We start from the raw sequence: 19,775 nt of genomic DNA, 5'->3' as shown, positions 1-19,775 counted from the left end.
AGCCAGTGCACCATGACTGGTATATCAAAGGTTGTGGTATGTTTATCCTGTTTATGGGATGATGTACACTCACTCTCCACCAACCAACCCTAACATACCAACCCCCTACCCACTCACACTCCACCCACCCATTTGCTGTGCTGTAGTTGGAGGTACATCTGGGAAGACAAAAGCCCTACATTGCGGCAGCCCAGCTCTCCTCATTGTTATTCAAGCATGAGGCTGACATTCCGCTGTGACTGCTGGCGCACTGCCACTTGCAGAAAGGTATCTCTGCACTTCGTGATCTATTTTTTAACACCACAATCAGCTGATGCACGCTGTCTTGCCGGTATGCCGGTCTGCTGGCATGACAAACTACCAGTAGCACATTACAAACAACCAATAACTGATAGGTCAGCGTTTTCCACACAAACACACACACACCTGGACCCTCAACAATGAATAAACGTTTAGGTTAAAACGACTCAAAACAAATATTCATCATTTATGCAGGGCTCTACATATACTTTTAAAAAGCAGTCCACTTTTTAGACTTAGCTGGTAAAATAACAATCACCCTACCCCTGAAACAAAAAATCAAGGATAATTTTTCAAGAATTTTTTTTTTTAACTCCTAATTCTGTTAGATTTTAATTCTATAATGCTTTACAAGATATCTCAGAGGTTCTAATTGTTTACACACTGTCTGAAACACTCCCCTTGTCTTGTGCTACCTACTTCCAAGAGGTCATAGTTTTTATTAGCACTATCAAGACATATTTCTTTTGGTCCACTAGTTAAACATATAAATCTTAACAAACACCACCTAACAGCAGGCTGTATCTTAATTCCTTTTTGGAAGGAAGGAAATGTTTTATTTAACGATGCACTCACATTTTATTTACGATTAATTCCTTTTTGGAGCACCATTTATGACTACAGTAAACCACTATGAAGTGACTAAGTAAGCATGTTTTGAGTCTTTATTTTGTTCTATTTGACTGACTAAGACAATTTGATTTGGATACCTATTTTCAAACACTGTTCACCCAATTGTTAACAATATTACATTTTGCTGTCCAGCTTAACAGATTTAATGATTATGTAAACCACTGCCACAGTCTGGCATCTTGCACATTACCTCTGAATGGTTTCTTACTGATTATGTAAAACTCAGGCACGGTCTGGCATCTTGCACATTACCTCTGAATGGTTTCTTACTGATTAGGTAAAACTCAGGCACTGTATGACATGTTTCACATTAACTGTGCATATTGTTTTTAACACTCGAGGTAAAAGTTGGCCACAGTATATCATTTGAATAACTGTAAAACTCAAAACCAGTATGGCATTTTTCAAACTTGTGTACATTTTTAATTAGGTAAAACCAGGGCTCGAAACGGCCAGGTCGCCAAATGCGATCAATGTCCTGTTTGGGTGACTTAAATATTTAAAAATAATGGCGTTAGTTGCCCAAATAATATTATTTGGGCAATCTTCTTTAGAGATATAACATATGAACGACTATTAATATTTGTATTGCATATATTTCAGGCCCGTAAGCAGAACCATGCCCACCCCCCCCCACCCCCCCTCCCGAAACTGTTTTAAATCTAGAATGCAGGAGATGCATTTTCCTGCATTCTGGGAAGTAAATTTGAAATGTTTCTTTGTCTCAAAATATGTCAAATATATTTTTTACACATCCACGGACGAACCTCGGCAGACTATGGCGGGTGTATACGTACCCCTCGCACCCTCCCCCTGCGTACGGGCTTCATATATTTATTCCACATTAAAATCTTGCTCGTAGTTCATGCTTCGTTTACCGTAATTTGCCAACATCCATTATTTTTTGGGTGACCATATTTTTTGGTGAGTTTTGAGCCCTGAAAACATGGCCACAGTCTGGCATTCTTCACACTAACAGCGTTAGATATTTCCTTCAACAATTACGTATGAGCCCAGCAGATGTTTATTAACAAAGCATCTGTTTTTGCCAGCCACTGGACTGATTGTTGCTGCAGTAGGTGATTTATGAAACAAACTGACGAGACTGATAAGCAGGTAATAATGACCTCACTTTGCTTCTCTCAGGTGGCTACACAACGCTTATGGAAGAACGGTTTTAAAAACTACAATCTGATAACAAATAGATTTAATTTCAAACAGTTCTCAGCATCTCTGTTACCACAGGACTTCACGCAATTATAAAAACAATACCATCACGTAATTCCACACTTGAGGATTGTTAAGCATCTTAAAATCCAATATCAAATACAACTAGAAATGTGTTAATGGTGCAGGCATTGTTTTCTATACAACTGCATGGATGTTTACTAAGGAAAGCAATAATAATTTAATGACACCTCAATACACTTGAACTTAATGGTTAACAGCTGTGTAACACATGGTAATTTGCAACTCTAGAGAGTGAAAAACAAACACTGTCAGCATATGCATTTACATTACTTCTAAGCAATTTTTTTTCTTGAACCAAAAAGTTATATATAGTATTCATTTGAAATTTGAATAGGACTAGTTTGACAAGCAACAGTTCTTTTGTACAGCATATGAATGAGATAACTTGACATTACATGTATGTCTACTATTCACAGCCGCAAATCAATTCTTTCACTGTACAGTCTAAACAAGAAAACAATTACTGTTAGCAATTAGATAATTCTTAGTTCGTCATAAGGATAATTTTAGTTTGAAAATACGTAATCTAAAGTTAAAACAGGACAATAATTCATAATCTTAGTTAACCATAAATCAGTTCATGTCATTTTTACCCCAAAAATCCTAGTCTCACCCAACTTGTGGCAAAATGTTCACATATAGACGAAATATCAACTTTTATAGACACTATAGAACAAGCAAGAAGACATTGACAGTAGAAAAACGACTATTCTACTCAGGATACTGTAAGACTGAACCAGATGTACACTATAGAACAAGCAAGAAGACATTGACAGTAGAAAAACGACTATTCTACTCAGGATACTGTAAGACTGAACCAGATGTACACTACAGAACCTTAGCACTATAGTAAAATCATCTAAAGCAAAGTAGCAGTGAATGCACTGGGAAGTAACTGGGCAGAAAGACATCTGTATATATTTACACAGTTAATTTCTCTCGACTTCTCTGCATGGCACTCTTCTTGACGAGTCTTATAATTAGTCTGTCGCAAGTCACAGGATATACAGACTTTAAATTAGTAAAGAATGCACTTGAACCCACCATAAAGTGCAAACACATATGGTTCTAGAGTGGACTGTGGAATGGTGCCAAACCAATGTAACTAGAAAACCTACCAAACCACATAATGACATCACTGTGGTAAATCTTTCGTGTAATGAAATCATAGCCACAACAAACCAAAATAACTAGCTAACCTTTTACAAGACAGTGTCATCACTAACTAAAGAACTCGAAAACAAAGAAATGGTAACTAGTATTAAATAAGTAACTGTCAAACACAAACGTAGTCAATTTATGTATGCTTAAGTTTTTGTCCCCCCCCCAAAAATCCAAGAAGTTTAGTCAATGTCACTATGTCTAACACCATCAAACTTAGCCAACTACATTTTCTATGTTTTTTAATAAAAGTTTAATAGAGGCAGTTTTAGCCTCCTTAAGTCAGCACCAGTGTATGTATGGGTCAAGTAAAAAATCATGTAAGCTTCATCAATGTCAAAGAAGTATGTTCAATGCTGACATGTGCCTAAGTGAATGTCAAACAAATTTGTTTAATGTCAATTTGTATTGTCGGCATGTGCCATGGTTGATGCAAATCTCAGTCAATGTCAAACGTAGTCAATGTCAGCATGTGATCAGGGAAATGTCAAACAAGTTTAGTTAATGTTATCCCAAGTAAATGTCAAACAAGCTTAGTCAGTGTCGGCATGTGCTGAAATAAACATCAATGTTAAGTCAATGTTGCATGTGCCTAGGTAAATGTCAACAAGCTTAGTCAGTGTCAGCATGTGCCGAAATAAACGTCAACGTCAAGTCAATGTTGGCATGTGCCTAGGTAAATGTCAACAAGCTTGGCCAATATAGCCATGTGCATAGGTGACGTGAGACCTAGGAGAAAGACACTGAACCACAGCAAACTGCTGTCCACAGAGAAAAGGAAGGAAATGTTTTATTTAACGACGCACTCAACACATTTTATTTACGGTTATGTGGCGTCAGACATATGGTTAAGGACCACACAGATATTGAAGTAGGAAACCCACTGTCGCCACTTCATGGGCTACTCTTTTCGATAGGCAGGAAGGGATCTTTTACATGCACCATCCCATAGACAGGACAGCACATACCACGGCCTTTGATGTACCAGTCATGGTGCACTGGCTGGAGCAAGAAATAGCCCAATGGGCCCGCTGACGGGGATCAATCCCAAACCGACTGCGCATCAAGCGAGCACTTTATCACTGGTCTATGTCTCCCCCCTCCACAGAGAGAGTGAGCAGACACAGACACAAGCAGACAAGTTTGTTACTTACATTCTTTGTTCTTGTCCATGCTTTGCTGCAGAGAGAACTCCTCCAGTGACGTCTGTGGGCTGGTCGGTCCAGTGGGGGGTGTTGTCGAGTCAGCCTCCCCGCCCCCACCCCCGGCTGCCAGTTTGGCCTGCTCAGCAGCCTGCTTTTCCATGCGGCAGTCCTTACAGTAGATGCAATGTATTATCTGGATGGCGTCCTTGTCGAGCTTGGCGCCACCCCCATACAGGGGGGACCAACTGCTGGTGTTGTTAGAATCTGAAAACACACAAAACAAAACACTGCTTACAAGTTGAGACACAAACACTAAATAATTAATAAGCACAATTATCAGAAAAATGTTAGTTGGTCAATATATAATAATTTAATAGCCAAACTGTCATGACTGTCTTTATGACATCCATGCAATAAAAGAGGAAAGTAAGAAAGGCTGGTCAGTGAAGTGTTCGATGGACGGACGGATGGATGGATCAGGGCTCACATTGGAACAAATTGTGGTTTCGCCAGTTTTCAGAAATAGTGTAGTATCTCCTTGAAAATGATTTATAATGTGGGTAATTTAAGGAATATTTTATTAGCCAAATTGAAAAAAATTAACAACTGGCTCATTTGGCAATGTACAGGGTGAGCCCTGATAGGATGGATGGATGGATGAAAGTGGAATGGATGGCTCATGGATGGACTGACTAATGAATAGATGGTTGAATTAACGGATGGATGGATAAAAAAGATTTCAAGACAAGATGATTGTAGTGGTCGGGACAAAGATGAGTGAAAAGGAAAATATAAGATTAATCCAATTCTACTAATGAATAAATGGTCCATCATATAAATGGATAATTAAACAGACTGACAGAAATTAGAACTGGTGAATCAGTGATTTTTTTGTTAACTATTTATGTTCAATAATAATCTCCATTGATTTATCCTGACTGTGTTAGTCTCCTAGGTGACCCCCTGGATACATTGGACCATTCTGTGACACTGAGAGAGAAAACAAACATGTGAAGGTCTGGATACATTAAGACACATGGCAGACTGAGATTACAATCAGAAACAAGCTGACCAGTTGGGCCCCTGTCTAGATGCCGGTTGGTGATAAACACTTAAAACACTAACTATATTCGCCACAACTATCGCTGGCCATCTGACAGCACTGTTCTGTTTGGTTACTGATGCTTGATAAAAACATAAAACACTAACTTCATCCCCTATAAGTATCAGTGAAGCCATCAGACATTCACTCCCACTTCTTACAGTGAAAACAGATTTAAATACTTTGTGGGTTTACTACATCAAACAGCCTTCTGGCACCGTTTGTTTTAAAAAAGCAGATGAAATCCCCAGTAATAGAAAGAAGTTTGTAATCCCCATCATAGCATTATGTAGTTTAAAAGGACACACCGGTTTTAAGAGATCTCGCATTACTGGTTTTAACCAGTATATGGAAAATATCAACAGAGTCTATGTTAATCGGTATTTGTCAAGGCTCTGCCAAGACAAATACCGATTAACTAGACGAGGTTGATATTTTACATATTAAAAAACACAAGTAGTGAATTCTATTTATCCTATAACACTTCTAAAATAACATTTTAATTAAATTTTGTGTAAATCACAGTACTAAAGTCGCCGCCATCGGTAATATGTCATCATCATGATTAGCACAAATTAGTTTGATGTCATGCATTTTAAATAAATCTTTGAAAACGTTATGCTCAGGTACACAGGTCTTGTTGGCTTGTAACCAAATGATCCATCCACAACAACACATTACCTAGAGACCTTGCAAATTTGCATACCATTATTAACCGGGTTAATAAACTAAATTATCACATGGGTTTATGACATGGATATCATGTGTAAGTTAAAGGATAAACTCATATTAGCCAAAACCATAAATTAGATATGACAAAAAGATGCATTCCTTAATTACGTGTTAGACGCATCTGCAGCTACTGCGTTCCCAGGTCAGGACAGGAATGGTGTCATACTGGATCAACCACTAGAGGGTTGGACCCACGACAGACCAGAGTGTGGTGAATCATATTAGGGTTAATTTATTTAACACTAATCAACTGATCAACTAACAACCATCTCTGTTTTAAAAATGCTTTACTGTGGGACATAAATAGATAAAAGCACAAGAGAATTGAAAAGAGCAAAAATGATCACAGACATCTAAAAGGTAAGAATTAAGAAGTGTTACTTTGACACTTGCACGAAAGGCAATGTGTTACTTTTAGAAACTGGGCTATCTTCCAGAGACATGGGCAAAATGACAAGAGTAAATAAGAACAGAATGACAAGGACAGCAAGAAAGTGAATGGGGATGGCAAAATGACAAAAGCAGAATATGGGCAGAATGACATTGATCAAAAGATTGAGGAGGTGGAGGGGAGAAGGAGGTGGAGGGGAGGAACTTACGGACAGTACGACACACAGAATACAACAAAACCTTGTTGTCACATACACACTTATAGATTTAAGTTTTTGTTCACTGAACTCACTGACCGGCCAGTATACAGGTATACTGCTACAGTATCAACAACTGGGTGAATGAAAAGCCAGCCCAGCATGCGGAGACAGCAGTAAAAGCCACAACTGGCGGTGATTTACAAGCGATAATCTGTGTAGAGTCTAATAACCAAGCTGCCATTGTTGTCTCTGACATCGCGCCTCACAAGAGCTTCTATTTCCAGCACACCATCAAAGAGAGAATGTTTCAAACAAAACATCCAGCTAGCAACAAATGCCACTGTGTTTCTGCTGTACATTCCTCCATTCTGGTTCTCCAACATTCTGAGTACTACTGCTAAGTCAATGTACTAACCGCCATACGGGTTCAAGGACCACAATGTAATAACTTTGGGGTTAGTTTTTTTCTTCTTTACTATCATGAATGCTTTGTTTTTAGTACAATACTGCAATTACATTGCAGAGCTTCAACGGGCTGAAGAGTTAAGGAATAAACATTATTTTCCTTTCCTTCACACTGCAAGCCAAGAATGGAGGACATCAAAATTTAGTGACTTGATGGTCTAGTGCATAAAATGCATGTGCATGGATGCATGTAAACTCATAACAGTTTCTAGCTAATATTTCATTGTTTACACATTATTAATAATACCCAATATTATTTTCTTTATAATTTTACCTCGAATGATCATCAGGTCATTGTCCTACACTGCAGACCATGCTTATACAAGTGACAAGACAATTTACCGAAGAGGTATTCCTCAATGTGATAGAAACAAGTAACTAAGTTCACTGCAATATGTAAATTAATAAAACTAAAATAAGAATTGTTTTCTATTAGTAATTAAGCAATGATTTTTGTAGGATACTAGTGTCATTTCTGTTGTCTACTGTTCATGCTTACAGTTACACACCTAACTGCATTCAGCAGATACGACACTTACTTTTTTCAAACATCCTCCTATTTCAAAGACATTAAACACCCAGAATTCTTCTAAGTTGCAAGCTATTTCAATGATTTGATTTTATTTAAAAGACAAAATTTTGTTTTATTGTTGTTATCAAAGACTATAAACTCTCTCATAAAAGGTGTTTAATTTAATTTTATAGTCCAACATTTTTATTTAATTCTAGTCAAAGTTGTAAGCTATTTTAATAATCTGATTTTTTTAAAGACAAAAATTGTTTTGTTATTGTCGAAGACTGTACTATCTCATAAATAATTAAAATTGTCTAATCTAACATTTTAAATTAATTCTAATCAAAGTCTACAGATCATGGACAAGCCAGGAGGTTTGGCAGAGTGCCCTTCCCTTTCCTTGCATGACTTCTGACCATGTTGATCTTGTGCAATCCCGACAGGGCATCAGCAGGATTCCAGCAGTGATGCCTTGCCTCTGTGCTGATGGTCATGCCATTACATGCATCAACGGCCATGAGCCCTGGACCAACAAGCAAAGTCATGTTCTCATTGGCCCACTGGCAAACTGCATCTGGTGTGACAAGAAAGAATTCTTGTTTGAGTGCATGTAGCAGAAAACTCAATCCAAGCTGAGGACAGGTCAGAATTCCAACATATGGAAAAACAAAATTCTGCAGTGTCACAGTATCACTAGCAATTACCAATTACTTCAGATCCTTTTCACTGATATTAATATTTTGCCAGTGTGTTCTAGAATGTATTATACTAACTATGAAGAAACTGCTAGAGTTTAATACATCTAACATTTACTGTTGCTAGAGTAGTGATTTTGGTATAAGCTTCAAATGAGCCAATTAACTTACACATATATAGATACAGATGCACCTGTTTAGAGCACATTGATTTATTAATCATCGGCTATTGGATATCAAACATTTGGTAATTGTGACATAGTCTTAGAGAGGAAACTTGCTACATTTTTCCATTAGCAGCAAGGGATCTTTTATATGTACCATCCAAGACAGGATAGCACATACCAAGGCTTTTGATATACCAGTCATGGTGCACTGGCTGGAACGAGAAATAGCCCAATGGGCCCACTGACATGAATCGATCTTAGACCAACTGTGCAACAAGCAAATGCTTTACCACTGGGCTACGTCCTGCAAGCAGCCTGACAGAGTCATACTTGTTAAAAGCATGCAGGCTGATGCAGTTGTGCTGCTGCAACTAAAACATGTCTCTAACATAAAAGGGATATAGATGACCAGCCTGACAGAGTCATACTTGTTGAAAGCATGCAGGCTGATGCAGTTGTGCTACTGCAACTAAAACATGTCTCTAACATAAAAGGGATATAGATGACCAACCTGACAGAGTCATACTTGTTGAAAGCATGCAGGCAGATGCAGTTGTGCTACTGCAACTAAAACATGTCTCTAACATAAAAGGGATATAGATGACCAGCCTGACAGAGTCATACTTGTTGAAAGCATGCAGGCTGATGCAGTTGTGCTACTGCAACTACAACATGTCTCTAACATAAAAGGGATATAGATGACCAGAATACCAGAGTCATACTTGTTGAAAGCATGCAGGCTGATGCAGTTGTGCTACTGCAACTAAAACATGTCTCTAACATAAAAGGGATATAGATGACCAGAATGCCAGAGTCATACTTGTTGAAAGCATGCAGGCTGATGCAGTTGTGCTACTGCAACTAAAACATGTCTCTAACATAAAAGGGATATAGATGACCAGAATGTCAGAGTCATACTTGTTGAAAGCATGCAGGCTGATGCAGTTGTGCTACTGCAACTAAAACATGTCTCTAACATAAAAGGGATATAGATGACCAGAATGCCAGAGTCATACTTGTTGAAAGCATGCAGGCTGATGCAGTTGTGCTACTGAAACTAAAACATGTCTCTAACATAAAAGGGATATAGATGACCAGAATGCCAGAGTCATACTTGTTGATGGCATGCAGGCTGATGCAGTTGTGCTACTGCAACTAAAACATGTCTCTAACATAAAAGGGATATAGATGACCAGAATGCCAGAGTCATACTTGTTGAAAGCATGCAGGCTGATGCAGTTGTGCTACTGCAACTAAAACATGTCTCTAACATAAAAGGGATATAGATGACCAGAATGCCAGAGTCATACTTGTTGAAAGCATGCAGGCTGATGCAGTTGTGCTACTGAAACTAAAACATGTCTCTAACATAAAAGGGATATAGATGACCAGAATGCCAGAGTCATACTTGTTGATGGCATGCAGGCTGATGCAGTTGTGCTACTGCAACTAAAACATGTCTCTAACATAAAAGGGATATAGATGACCAGAATGCCAGAGTCATACTTGTTGAAAGCATGCAGGCTGATGCAGTTGTGCTACTGCAACTAAAACATGTCTCTAACATAAAAGGGATATAGATGACCAGAATGCCAGAGTCATACTTGTTGAAAGCATGCAGGCTGATGCAGTTGTGCTACTGCAACTACAACATGTATCTAACATAAAAGGGATATAGATGACCAGAATGTCAGAGTCATACTTGTTGAAAGCATGCAGGCTGATGCAGTTGTGCTACTGCAACTAAAACATGTCTCTAACATAAAAGGGATATAGATGACCAGAATGCCAGAGTCATACTTGTTGAAAGCATGCAGGCTGATGCAGTTGTGCTACTGCAACTAAAACATGTCTCTAATATAAAAGGGATATAGATGACCAGAATGCCAGAGTCATACTTGTTGAAAGCATGCAGGCTGATGCAGTTGTGCTACTGCAACTAAAACATGTCTCTAACATAAAAGGGATATAGATGACCAGAATGCCAGAGTCATACTTGTTGAAAGCATGCAGGCTGATGCAGTTGTGCTACTGCAACTAAAACATGTCTCTAACATAAAAGGGATATAGATGACCAGAATGCCAGAGTCATACTTGTTGAAAGCATGCAGGCTGATGCAGTTGTGAAACTGCAACTAAAACATGTCTCTAACATAAAAGGGATATAGATGACCAGAATGCCAGAGTCATACTTGTTGAAAGCATGCAGGCTGATGCAGTTGTGCTACTGCAACTAAAACGTGTCTCTAACATAAAAGGGATATAGATGACCAGAATGCCAGAGGATGCACTAAACATATCTCGCAATAATGAAACCTTATTTGAGTTCTATTCATTGAGATATTATAACTATATAAAAATAAGAAAGATTAACAAGTCTTCTGCAAATGTATACCTATTGTTTGTCTTATTGCAAAGGAGTTTTTATTCTAAATTATTTTGCAAGTGACTTATGCTATGTCATAGATACATACAAATATTTAGCTAATGCAAGCTAAGTAGTTTTTCAGTTCATAGAGTCACATTACACATGATCAAAGAGTTCTTTTGGCAATGCAAAAATACTATTTTGTTTTATTGCAAAAAAACATATGCAGTGTAACAGATATAGACTGGAAATAGAAAACATATGTTTTGCTATATCATTTGAATTAAATAAAATCATAGTGACTTCCTGGAAAGGCAGCCCTATTGAAGCCTTCTGTATGTGATACTAACAGTACAGATGTCTCTCTCAGTAAAAGCTGACTGTCCTTGGAAACACTTAACTGGCACAGATGGCCAATGTAAGTCAAGCATTCAGATCATTCACAACCATAAATCTGGAAGCAGATTCTTCAATAGACTGATTATCATCAAACTGTGAGACCTTCAAGATATCAATCAAGTGGAGCCAGTCTACCTGACCCAGTTATGGAAGTTATTAGAAACTGACATTCACAGCTTTACACAAGACATACACATGCCAGACCAGAGTAGGAACCAGTATAAACACATTGTATTCAGCATGCCAGTCATAAATGTGTCAAGATATGTGTCAGATATAGCACAAAAAATACTAACATTAATTAGTAAAATCTACAAAACAATTACAGTATTGAAATGTAAGCTACCACAGTCATTGGTGAAGTGTTTAAGGTTTCAGACCGGGCAGGTACTAGGTTAACATCCCAGTAGCTGGCTATCACCCAGTCAGTTTTAACAGCTCAATGGGGAGTTATAAGGCCAGTACAATGACTCTTTACTATCACCAACCACTAACAATTAATCATTAGCCTGTCTGGGACCAATAACCCATGAAGAGGTGTGTGCCAAAAACAGTGGGCTTGCACCTATCTTAATACAAGCAAAGGCACAGGTAAAACCTCGACACTCATTCCTTTCCCTCTTTGCAACAGTCGAGTACAGTACAACTAGTCACCCAGACCATTTAGACCAATGTAGTTATTGTGCAGTCAAGCTAAGACTTGGGTTTTCAGGAGTTACTACAAATACTGCATGTCTGGTCAGTCACGTCCCAATAATGGGCAAACATGATGACTAGCAACTTTTCAAGGTTACTAGTCTCCCAGGACAATACAAATATTCACAGTTTCTACCCCTGAAAAGGATGGTGTACCACTGTCTTCATTTCTGTTATTTCTATTTCAGAATGCTAGAAACATTCTTGGTACTATGAAGTACAGAAAAATCAGGAAACAATGGAACATAAACTGGAGATTAATATTTTACTGTCCATCTAGAGCACATTGATTTATTAATCATAGGCTACTGGATGTCAAACATTTGGTAATTTTGACATATAGTCTTAGAGTGGAAACCTGCTACATTTTTCCTATAGTAGCATCTGCAGTGTTTCTGCCAGAAAGACATTTTTGGGTATGGTGCTAGGGAATCAAACACAACCACAGTCAGCAGGGGGTATGGGGGCCTCCCCCAAAAGAAAATGAGTTAAGTTTAGGGTTAGGGTTAAGAAAATCATACATTAATGATAACAGTAATTAATTTTGTCAAATGCTTAACTTTTTTTTTAAATCTGCAAAAAAAATCTGGGTATGGCACCATACCCATTTTACCCTCTGGCAAAAACCGTGGCAAGGTATCTTTTATATGCACCATTCCACAGACATGATATCACATACCACAGCATTTGATATACCAGTCGTGAGTAAACTAAAATGTTTCAGTTCCTTATTACTAAGCTGTCCCTGTTAATGTGAACCCTTTCAGGTATACTGATGGATGGTCCACCAAGAAGAAGACACCTGCATTTCCAGCACTCTTCATTTGTAACATGCAGGTGCTTGTCACCCATGTATCATATGGGGGGGGGGGGGGGGGGGGGGGGGGAGAGAGAGAGAGAGAGAGGGAGAGGGAGGAGGGGGGGGAGAAACAAAGAAAAACACTGCCTGTTATTTTAGTCTTCCTTGTTTTTAATGTTACAACTGTACAACACTATTACTTGGCAGACCTCAACAAACAAACATGCAAGAGTGCACATTAATTAGCGAGGAGGTAAATAATAAATATTTAGTGAGCAAGGCAAAGAAATACCTAATGAATCATAAGACTGAATTCTTGCAAAATTAAGCAGGAGGATTGAAAATGTCATAGTCTATTACTCCGGCGCTTGGCATCGTCTCAAATCACTGGGGTAGGGCAGCAGTGGAGAAAACCACCGCAGTGTTCCGTACACAGTAATAACTCATGTTACTCTACTTAAGCTAATTTGTGTGCCCAAAACAATTAGAGACAGCTAAATATATTTATTCTACACTGGTGAACACTTGATGGCACAAGTCCAAACTCAAATGCTGACTGATAAAATCTATAAGGAAGAGACAATGAGGAAATCTTTGTCTGTTCAAATGCATTTACATGCAGAGAATTTATACAGTAAAATATTGCTCTCCTCCAAGTCTCTGATGCTGAGAGTATAAGCAGAGATAACCAAATTATTGGCAGCAACAAATCTCTTTTCCAAATGTTCTCTGTATTTTATCGAGCATGTTCAAGAAGAAAGACTAGTTTTGTTTAGAATAGAAACACACATACATTGATAAGAAAAGAAAGGTATGTTTAATGGCACCTAAGTACCTTGCTTTAAAAGTCTTACACATATGGTAATTGTAATATTTTGCGTTACAAGGGGGCGGGATTTAGCTCAGTCGTTTGAGTGCTCATTTGAGGTGCTTGCTTCGCAGGATCCATTCAGCTGACTGGATTTTCTCTCGTTCCATCTGGACACCACAACTGGTCAAAGGCCATGGTATGTGCTTTCCTGTCTGTGAGAAAGTGCATATAACAGTTCCCTTGCTGCATTAGGAAAAAAGTATCAGGTTTCCTCTGATGACTACGTGTCATAATTGCCAAATGTCTGACATCCAGTAGCCTATGATTAATGAATCAATGCGCTCTAGTGGTGTTGTTAAACAAAACAAAGTATCCTGGCAAGAAGACTGTATTCATTTCAGCAGTACATACTGTCGATACATGTTTTCAAAAACATTCTGGTTTCTTCATCTCAAATAACATGGACATTTTTTAAAACAGAAGCCACAATTCTCCACAATGATTGTTTCTTGTTTTTATTTCCTTGAACAACGTAGGCGGAGGTATTTGTTGTGATACTGAATCTTGGCTGTGATGCAACTGTCCAGTCTCTCAAGCTGTGTGCAGAGATACCTGAGGCATGAGTCAGAACACCTGTTACTTTCTCTCAGGCAATCTAGCTGGAACCTCAAGGCTTTCTTCTTTCACCATTACGCTTACTGCTTCACTAATGTTTATTACCAGCAATAAAAGCATTGCCAAATAAACACAATTTCTCAGAATCTGAGTTCTGGAAAGTACAGTGGCTAATTATGAATTTTTTTTTTATAGACCAGTAATTTGCTGTAAAACACTTTGTTTATTTGCATATTAAAATGCACTCATTTCACAGCAATTTGAAAAGTCTGGAAAAAAAAGATTTTATTATTGACAGACAATTAATAAAAAACAGATATTATAATAAACAATGTTTTGGTTGTGGTAACAACAATTTAGCCTGTCGTACGCTACATCGGCACTGCGAAATGCAAACTGATTTTTCAACATATACAATGGAAAACAAAACGAATGTTTGTTTATTGTTGCATCATCACATCTGTAAACTACAGATAGTTGTTATCTAACATACGCTCATATAACACTAGGTTAACAACCCTGTTGCTGCCACACAAGGGTACGTTTGTATGTACATTCCAACTGACAGGACAGTTATAAAAAAATGCAGACTTTATATTTAGTTTTATCAATTTTCTTTGAAATACATTGTCAAACTTCATAAATCCATGGATCATGGGTCCACTGAAAGTGTTTGTATCTTATGACCTAGTGCGACTCAGGCGAGTATTTGTATAACAGAGCTGCATCCAGCTCCACCAATATTGAAAGAAAATCCACATTCAATGGTCTAGCCATTACCTCTAAGACTTAAGTGGCGAGTTAGCATCCCAGCAAATAGCTTCCACCCACTGGGCAGGTGTAAGGTCACTATACTAACTCCTCTCTCACTAACCACAATCTACCATTAATGTGACAGACCAGGTAGCAGAATTGTGTGACCGTAACAGTACATTTGAAGCTACACATTGGTGAGGTTTAATGTCACTATACTAACCTCTCTCTCACTAACCACAATCTACCATTAATGTGACAGACCAGATAGCAGAATTGTGTGACCATGACAGTACATTTGAAGCTACACATTGGTGAGGTTTAATGTCACTATACTAACCTCTCTCTCACTAACCACAATCTACCATTAATGTGACAGACCAGGTAGCAGAATTGTGTGGCCATGATAGTATATTTGAAGCTACACATTGGTGAGGTTTAATGTCACTATACTAACCTCTCTCTCACTAACCACAATCTACCATTAGTGTGACAGACCAGATAGCAGAATTGTGTGGCCATGATAGTACATTTGAAGCTACACATTAGTGAGGTTTAATGTCACTATACTAACCTCTCTCTCACTAACCACAATCTACCATTAATGTGACAGACCAGATAGCAGAATTGTGTGGCCATGACAGTACATTTGAAGCTACACATTGGTGAGATTTAATGTCACTATACTAACCTCTCTCTCACTAACCACAATCTACCATTAATGTGACAGACCAGATAGCAGAATTGTGTGGCCATGACAGTACATTTGAAGCTACACATTGGTGAGGTTTAATGTCACTATACTAACCTCTCTCTCACTAACCACAATCTACCATTAATGTGACAGACCAGATAGCAGAATTGTGTGGCCATGACAGTACATTTGAAGCTACACATTGGTGAGGTTTAATGTCACTATACTAACCTCTCTCTCACTAACCACAATCTACCATTAATGTGACAGACCAGATAGCAGAATTGTGTGGCCATGACAGTACATTTGAAGCTACACATTGGTGAGGTTTAATGTCACTATACTAACCTCTCTCTCACTAACCACAATCTACCATTAGTGTGTACTGGACAGACCAGATAGCAGAATTGTGTGGCCATGATAGTACATTTGAAGCTACACATTAGTGAGGTTTAATGTCACTATACTAATCTCTCTCTCACTAACCACAATCTACCATTAATGTGACAGACCAGATAGCAGAATTGTGTGGCCATGACAGTACATTTGAAGCTACACATTGGTGAGGTTTAATGTCACTATACTAACCTCTCTCTCACTAACCACAATCTACCATTAGTGTGTACTGGACAGACCAGATAGCCAAATTGTGTGACCATGGCAGTACATTTGAATGTATACATTGGGCAGGTGTACGGTCACTATACTCTCTGTAAACAACCACAGTTTCCATTAATACTGGACAGACATACCAGATAGCCAAGTTGTATGACCAAAACAGCGCACTTGAACATAAAAACACAAATTAATTTAAATGATATCTTTAACAGTAAACCACTATAACTATATCTGTGATAAAAAAAGAGAAGGTCATTGGCAGAATGGCGCACCCTGAAGCCAATAAACTTAGATAAGTGGCTGTTCACACGCCATGAACCCAGCCCCTCGAGACATAACAATTTTGTCTGCAATTTTAACATCTCTCACAAGACATAACACTTCTGTCTATGATTCTTTCATATCTCACTGACCTTCTTACTGAGTGAACTTAATCTGAGAAGACCGAGTAACAGACTATATCAATTATCTGTTGTATATAAACATGAGAGGAAGAGATGTTTTATTTAACGACACACTCAATACATTTTAATTATGGTATATGGTGTTCAACAGACCACAGAGATAATGAGGAAACACCCTGCCATGGACTACTCTTTTCAATTAGCAGCAAAGGATCTTTTATATGCACCATCCCAGAGATAGGATAGTATATACCAGTCTGTAATTGCTACAACAGTCCAATTGTGGAACACTGGCTGGAACCAAAACTAGCCTGGAGGGCCCACCAACAGGGAGACGGGGATCGATCCTAGAGCGACTGTGCTATGTTCCGCCCCTATATAAAGATGAGCAGAAAACTAATTTACATTAATACACACACACACCTGGACCTCGAGACATTAATCACTACACTGATAGGATGATGAGTCAGACCCTTCAGTTCCCAGTGTCTGGTCAGACACGCATAACTGACCGAATTACACCACTACAGTATCCCACATGGAGGCTGATACACCAAGACAGAGAGCCCATACAACAGGAATGTGGAGCAGGAGACATTTGGAAGGTATCAGTCTATTACTCACAGATGCAGTTGTAAACACTCAACCCCATTTCTCACATCAACCTGGACAAGGTGTTCAAAAGTCTCGATGACCTCAATCAAAGATGATCATCCCCAAGCCATGTTTTTATAAACAACAACACCATGTGGAGGCCCTCCTCGGTCTGCCAGGGAATACCACAAACACTGAAACAACCAGGTATCACAGGCTCAACAGCTACCAACTTCCATCATCTCAAATACATTGTGTTTTGTAAAAATTATCAAAATGTTTCAGAGGTAACATATTTAAAAGTGTAATATTATAATCTTAAATTACCAGTAATAATTAATAAAACCTGAAGAATGCCCCTGAAAAGAAGGTAAAAAGAATGCCCCAGTGACATGGTATGACCTTTGGCAAGACTACCTAATACCCCCTGGAATATCATGATGGTTCCAGCAAACATCTGTTTTGGAAGTCCATGGTTTAGTTCACACATCAGCGTATGTACATAAGCAAGCACAATTCAATATTGGTGATGGGATGTAGCTCAGTGATACGGAGTGCTTTCCAGAGATGCAATGGTCATATGATCAGTCACTCTTGGACTTAGGTTCTTGTCTGCTACATCAAAGGCTATGTTACGGAAAGTACATTCAAACTTTCACGATAGGTAGCTGATGTGGCAGCAATGGGTTAACCCTTTCATAGCATATGGCACACTGAACTCTGTCCTTTTAATTACGTTGTGCATATGACGACACGATGTGCCCCGTTATTTTTATTTGATGTCATAAAAAGGCTCAGTCCATGACATCGTTCCAGCACAAACATAAGCAGGATAATTCTCTTTCCCTCTCTATGTCTTTCTCCTTCCCTCTCTGTCAATCAAGTGTCAAAATAACTAATATGTTAAAACATAAAATAGCTGATATTTAATAAATTTTCCTTTGCTTTAAACCCCCCCAAAATTAGAATAAGAGTCCATCAACCATTGATCTCTTTTGTATAATCATAAAGATGGATGGATAGACATAAAAACATATGTAATGGACAGAAGAAATTGAGCTTCCCATCAATACATATATATTATAAACATATCACCCCCACTTCAATGGTGGAGGTATAAAGACCGGGGTAATTACAAACTTGCCAATGGAGAATGCTGGTCAGGAAGAAAAGGTGATGGTGTTGTTATTTCTCTGCAGGATCTCCACCTGGTAGTTTCATCATAAAAAGCCAAACATTTCTTCTTCAGTTATGTTCTACTTGTTATAGTGCTTGTTTTTATGACTGGCCGGGTTTCTTTCCCTACAGATGACCAACATGTAGGCTTTGAAGCCATTATCACTACATGAAGCCCCCATCAGATGTTATGATTAGCCTCTGCTCCATCCAGCAGAAAATTGCCAAGTCTGCCAGATGGGCAACACACAGCAGATGTGGGGGAGACTGGAGGTTAATAAGTTTGGAGATACCATCCTGGCCCCGGTACTAAACAGCAGCCACAGTCACAGTATACCACTCGGCTAATGGCACCAGGACTAACTGCATGTCAAATGGTTCTTTGCTTTAAACAAGGCATCTTAAAACTGGTGGAAATATTCTTATATTCTTCTTGAAACAAATTTTGTTTTGTTTTACACCATCGACCTTAAAAAAGGTTAAAATATTACTAAGTTCTGCTTGTGACAATAGTGTTTTGCTTTACACTATAAACATTAATTAAATCTGATGAGAATAATTATCTGCTTTGTAACAAAAAGAGATGTTTAAAGTGTGGAAATATTTCCTTGCTATCTATTCATGAAATGTTGTTGTTTTGCATAGGATGAAAACTGGTGTTTTGTAACAACCATAAGAGCTTGGAACTGTTAAATGTTTCTTTGCTGTACTTGTGAAAATGTTTCTTAGCTTACCAACCAAAAGGCTTAGAACTGTTAATATTTGTTTACTGTACCTGTACCGACAATTAATATGGCCAAACACAACACATGCCACAAAACTGCATGGAACAGTCACTGAACTAATGAACACCGCCTCTTTTCTGGGAATGACTGGTCTGATGATTTGACTGACGAAGAACGAGAAGAAGAAGAAGTACCTGTGAAAACCACAGACCTTAACAGAGTGAAAAGAAATTGCTTTTGTTATATTCAGTTCATTTCGTTTCTTATATAATTTACAAAAAATCTTTTAAAAAACCCAATGATTGCGATAATGTTTGAGAGTACATAAGTACAATATTGTCTTACAAAACAGTCTTAAACATCAAATT

General features: G+C 38.3%; 1 protein-coding gene across 3 annotated transcripts in view; it reads right to left on the bottom strand.

Annotated features, from left to right (window-relative positions):
• LOC121378508 (myocardin-related transcription factor B-like) overlaps positions 1-19,775 on the bottom strand; it is a 124,428-nt gene that overhangs the window by 48,630 nt on the left and 56,023 nt on the right. For 2 of the 3 annotated variants that reach the window (XM_041506708.1, XM_041506709.1), the window contains exon 4: positions 4,500-4,754. In XM_041506708.1, coding sequence (XP_041362642.1) covers positions 4,500-4,650 — 151 coding nt within the window. In that variant the 5' untranslated portion in view covers positions 4,651-4,754. Of the gene's footprint in view, positions 1-4,499; positions 4,755-19,775 lie in introns of those variants that run through there. The other variant, XM_041506710.1, reaches the window with a different exon arrangement.

The sequence above is a fragment of the Gigantopelta aegis genome, chromosome 8 (assembly GCF_016097555.1).
Source record: "Gigantopelta aegis isolate Gae_Host chromosome 8, Gae_host_genome, whole genome shotgun sequence".
Lineage (NCBI taxonomy): Eukaryota > Metazoa > Mollusca > Gastropoda > Neomphalida > Peltospiridae > Gigantopelta > Gigantopelta aegis.
This window is presented reverse-complemented; position numbering and strand designations above follow the sequence as displayed.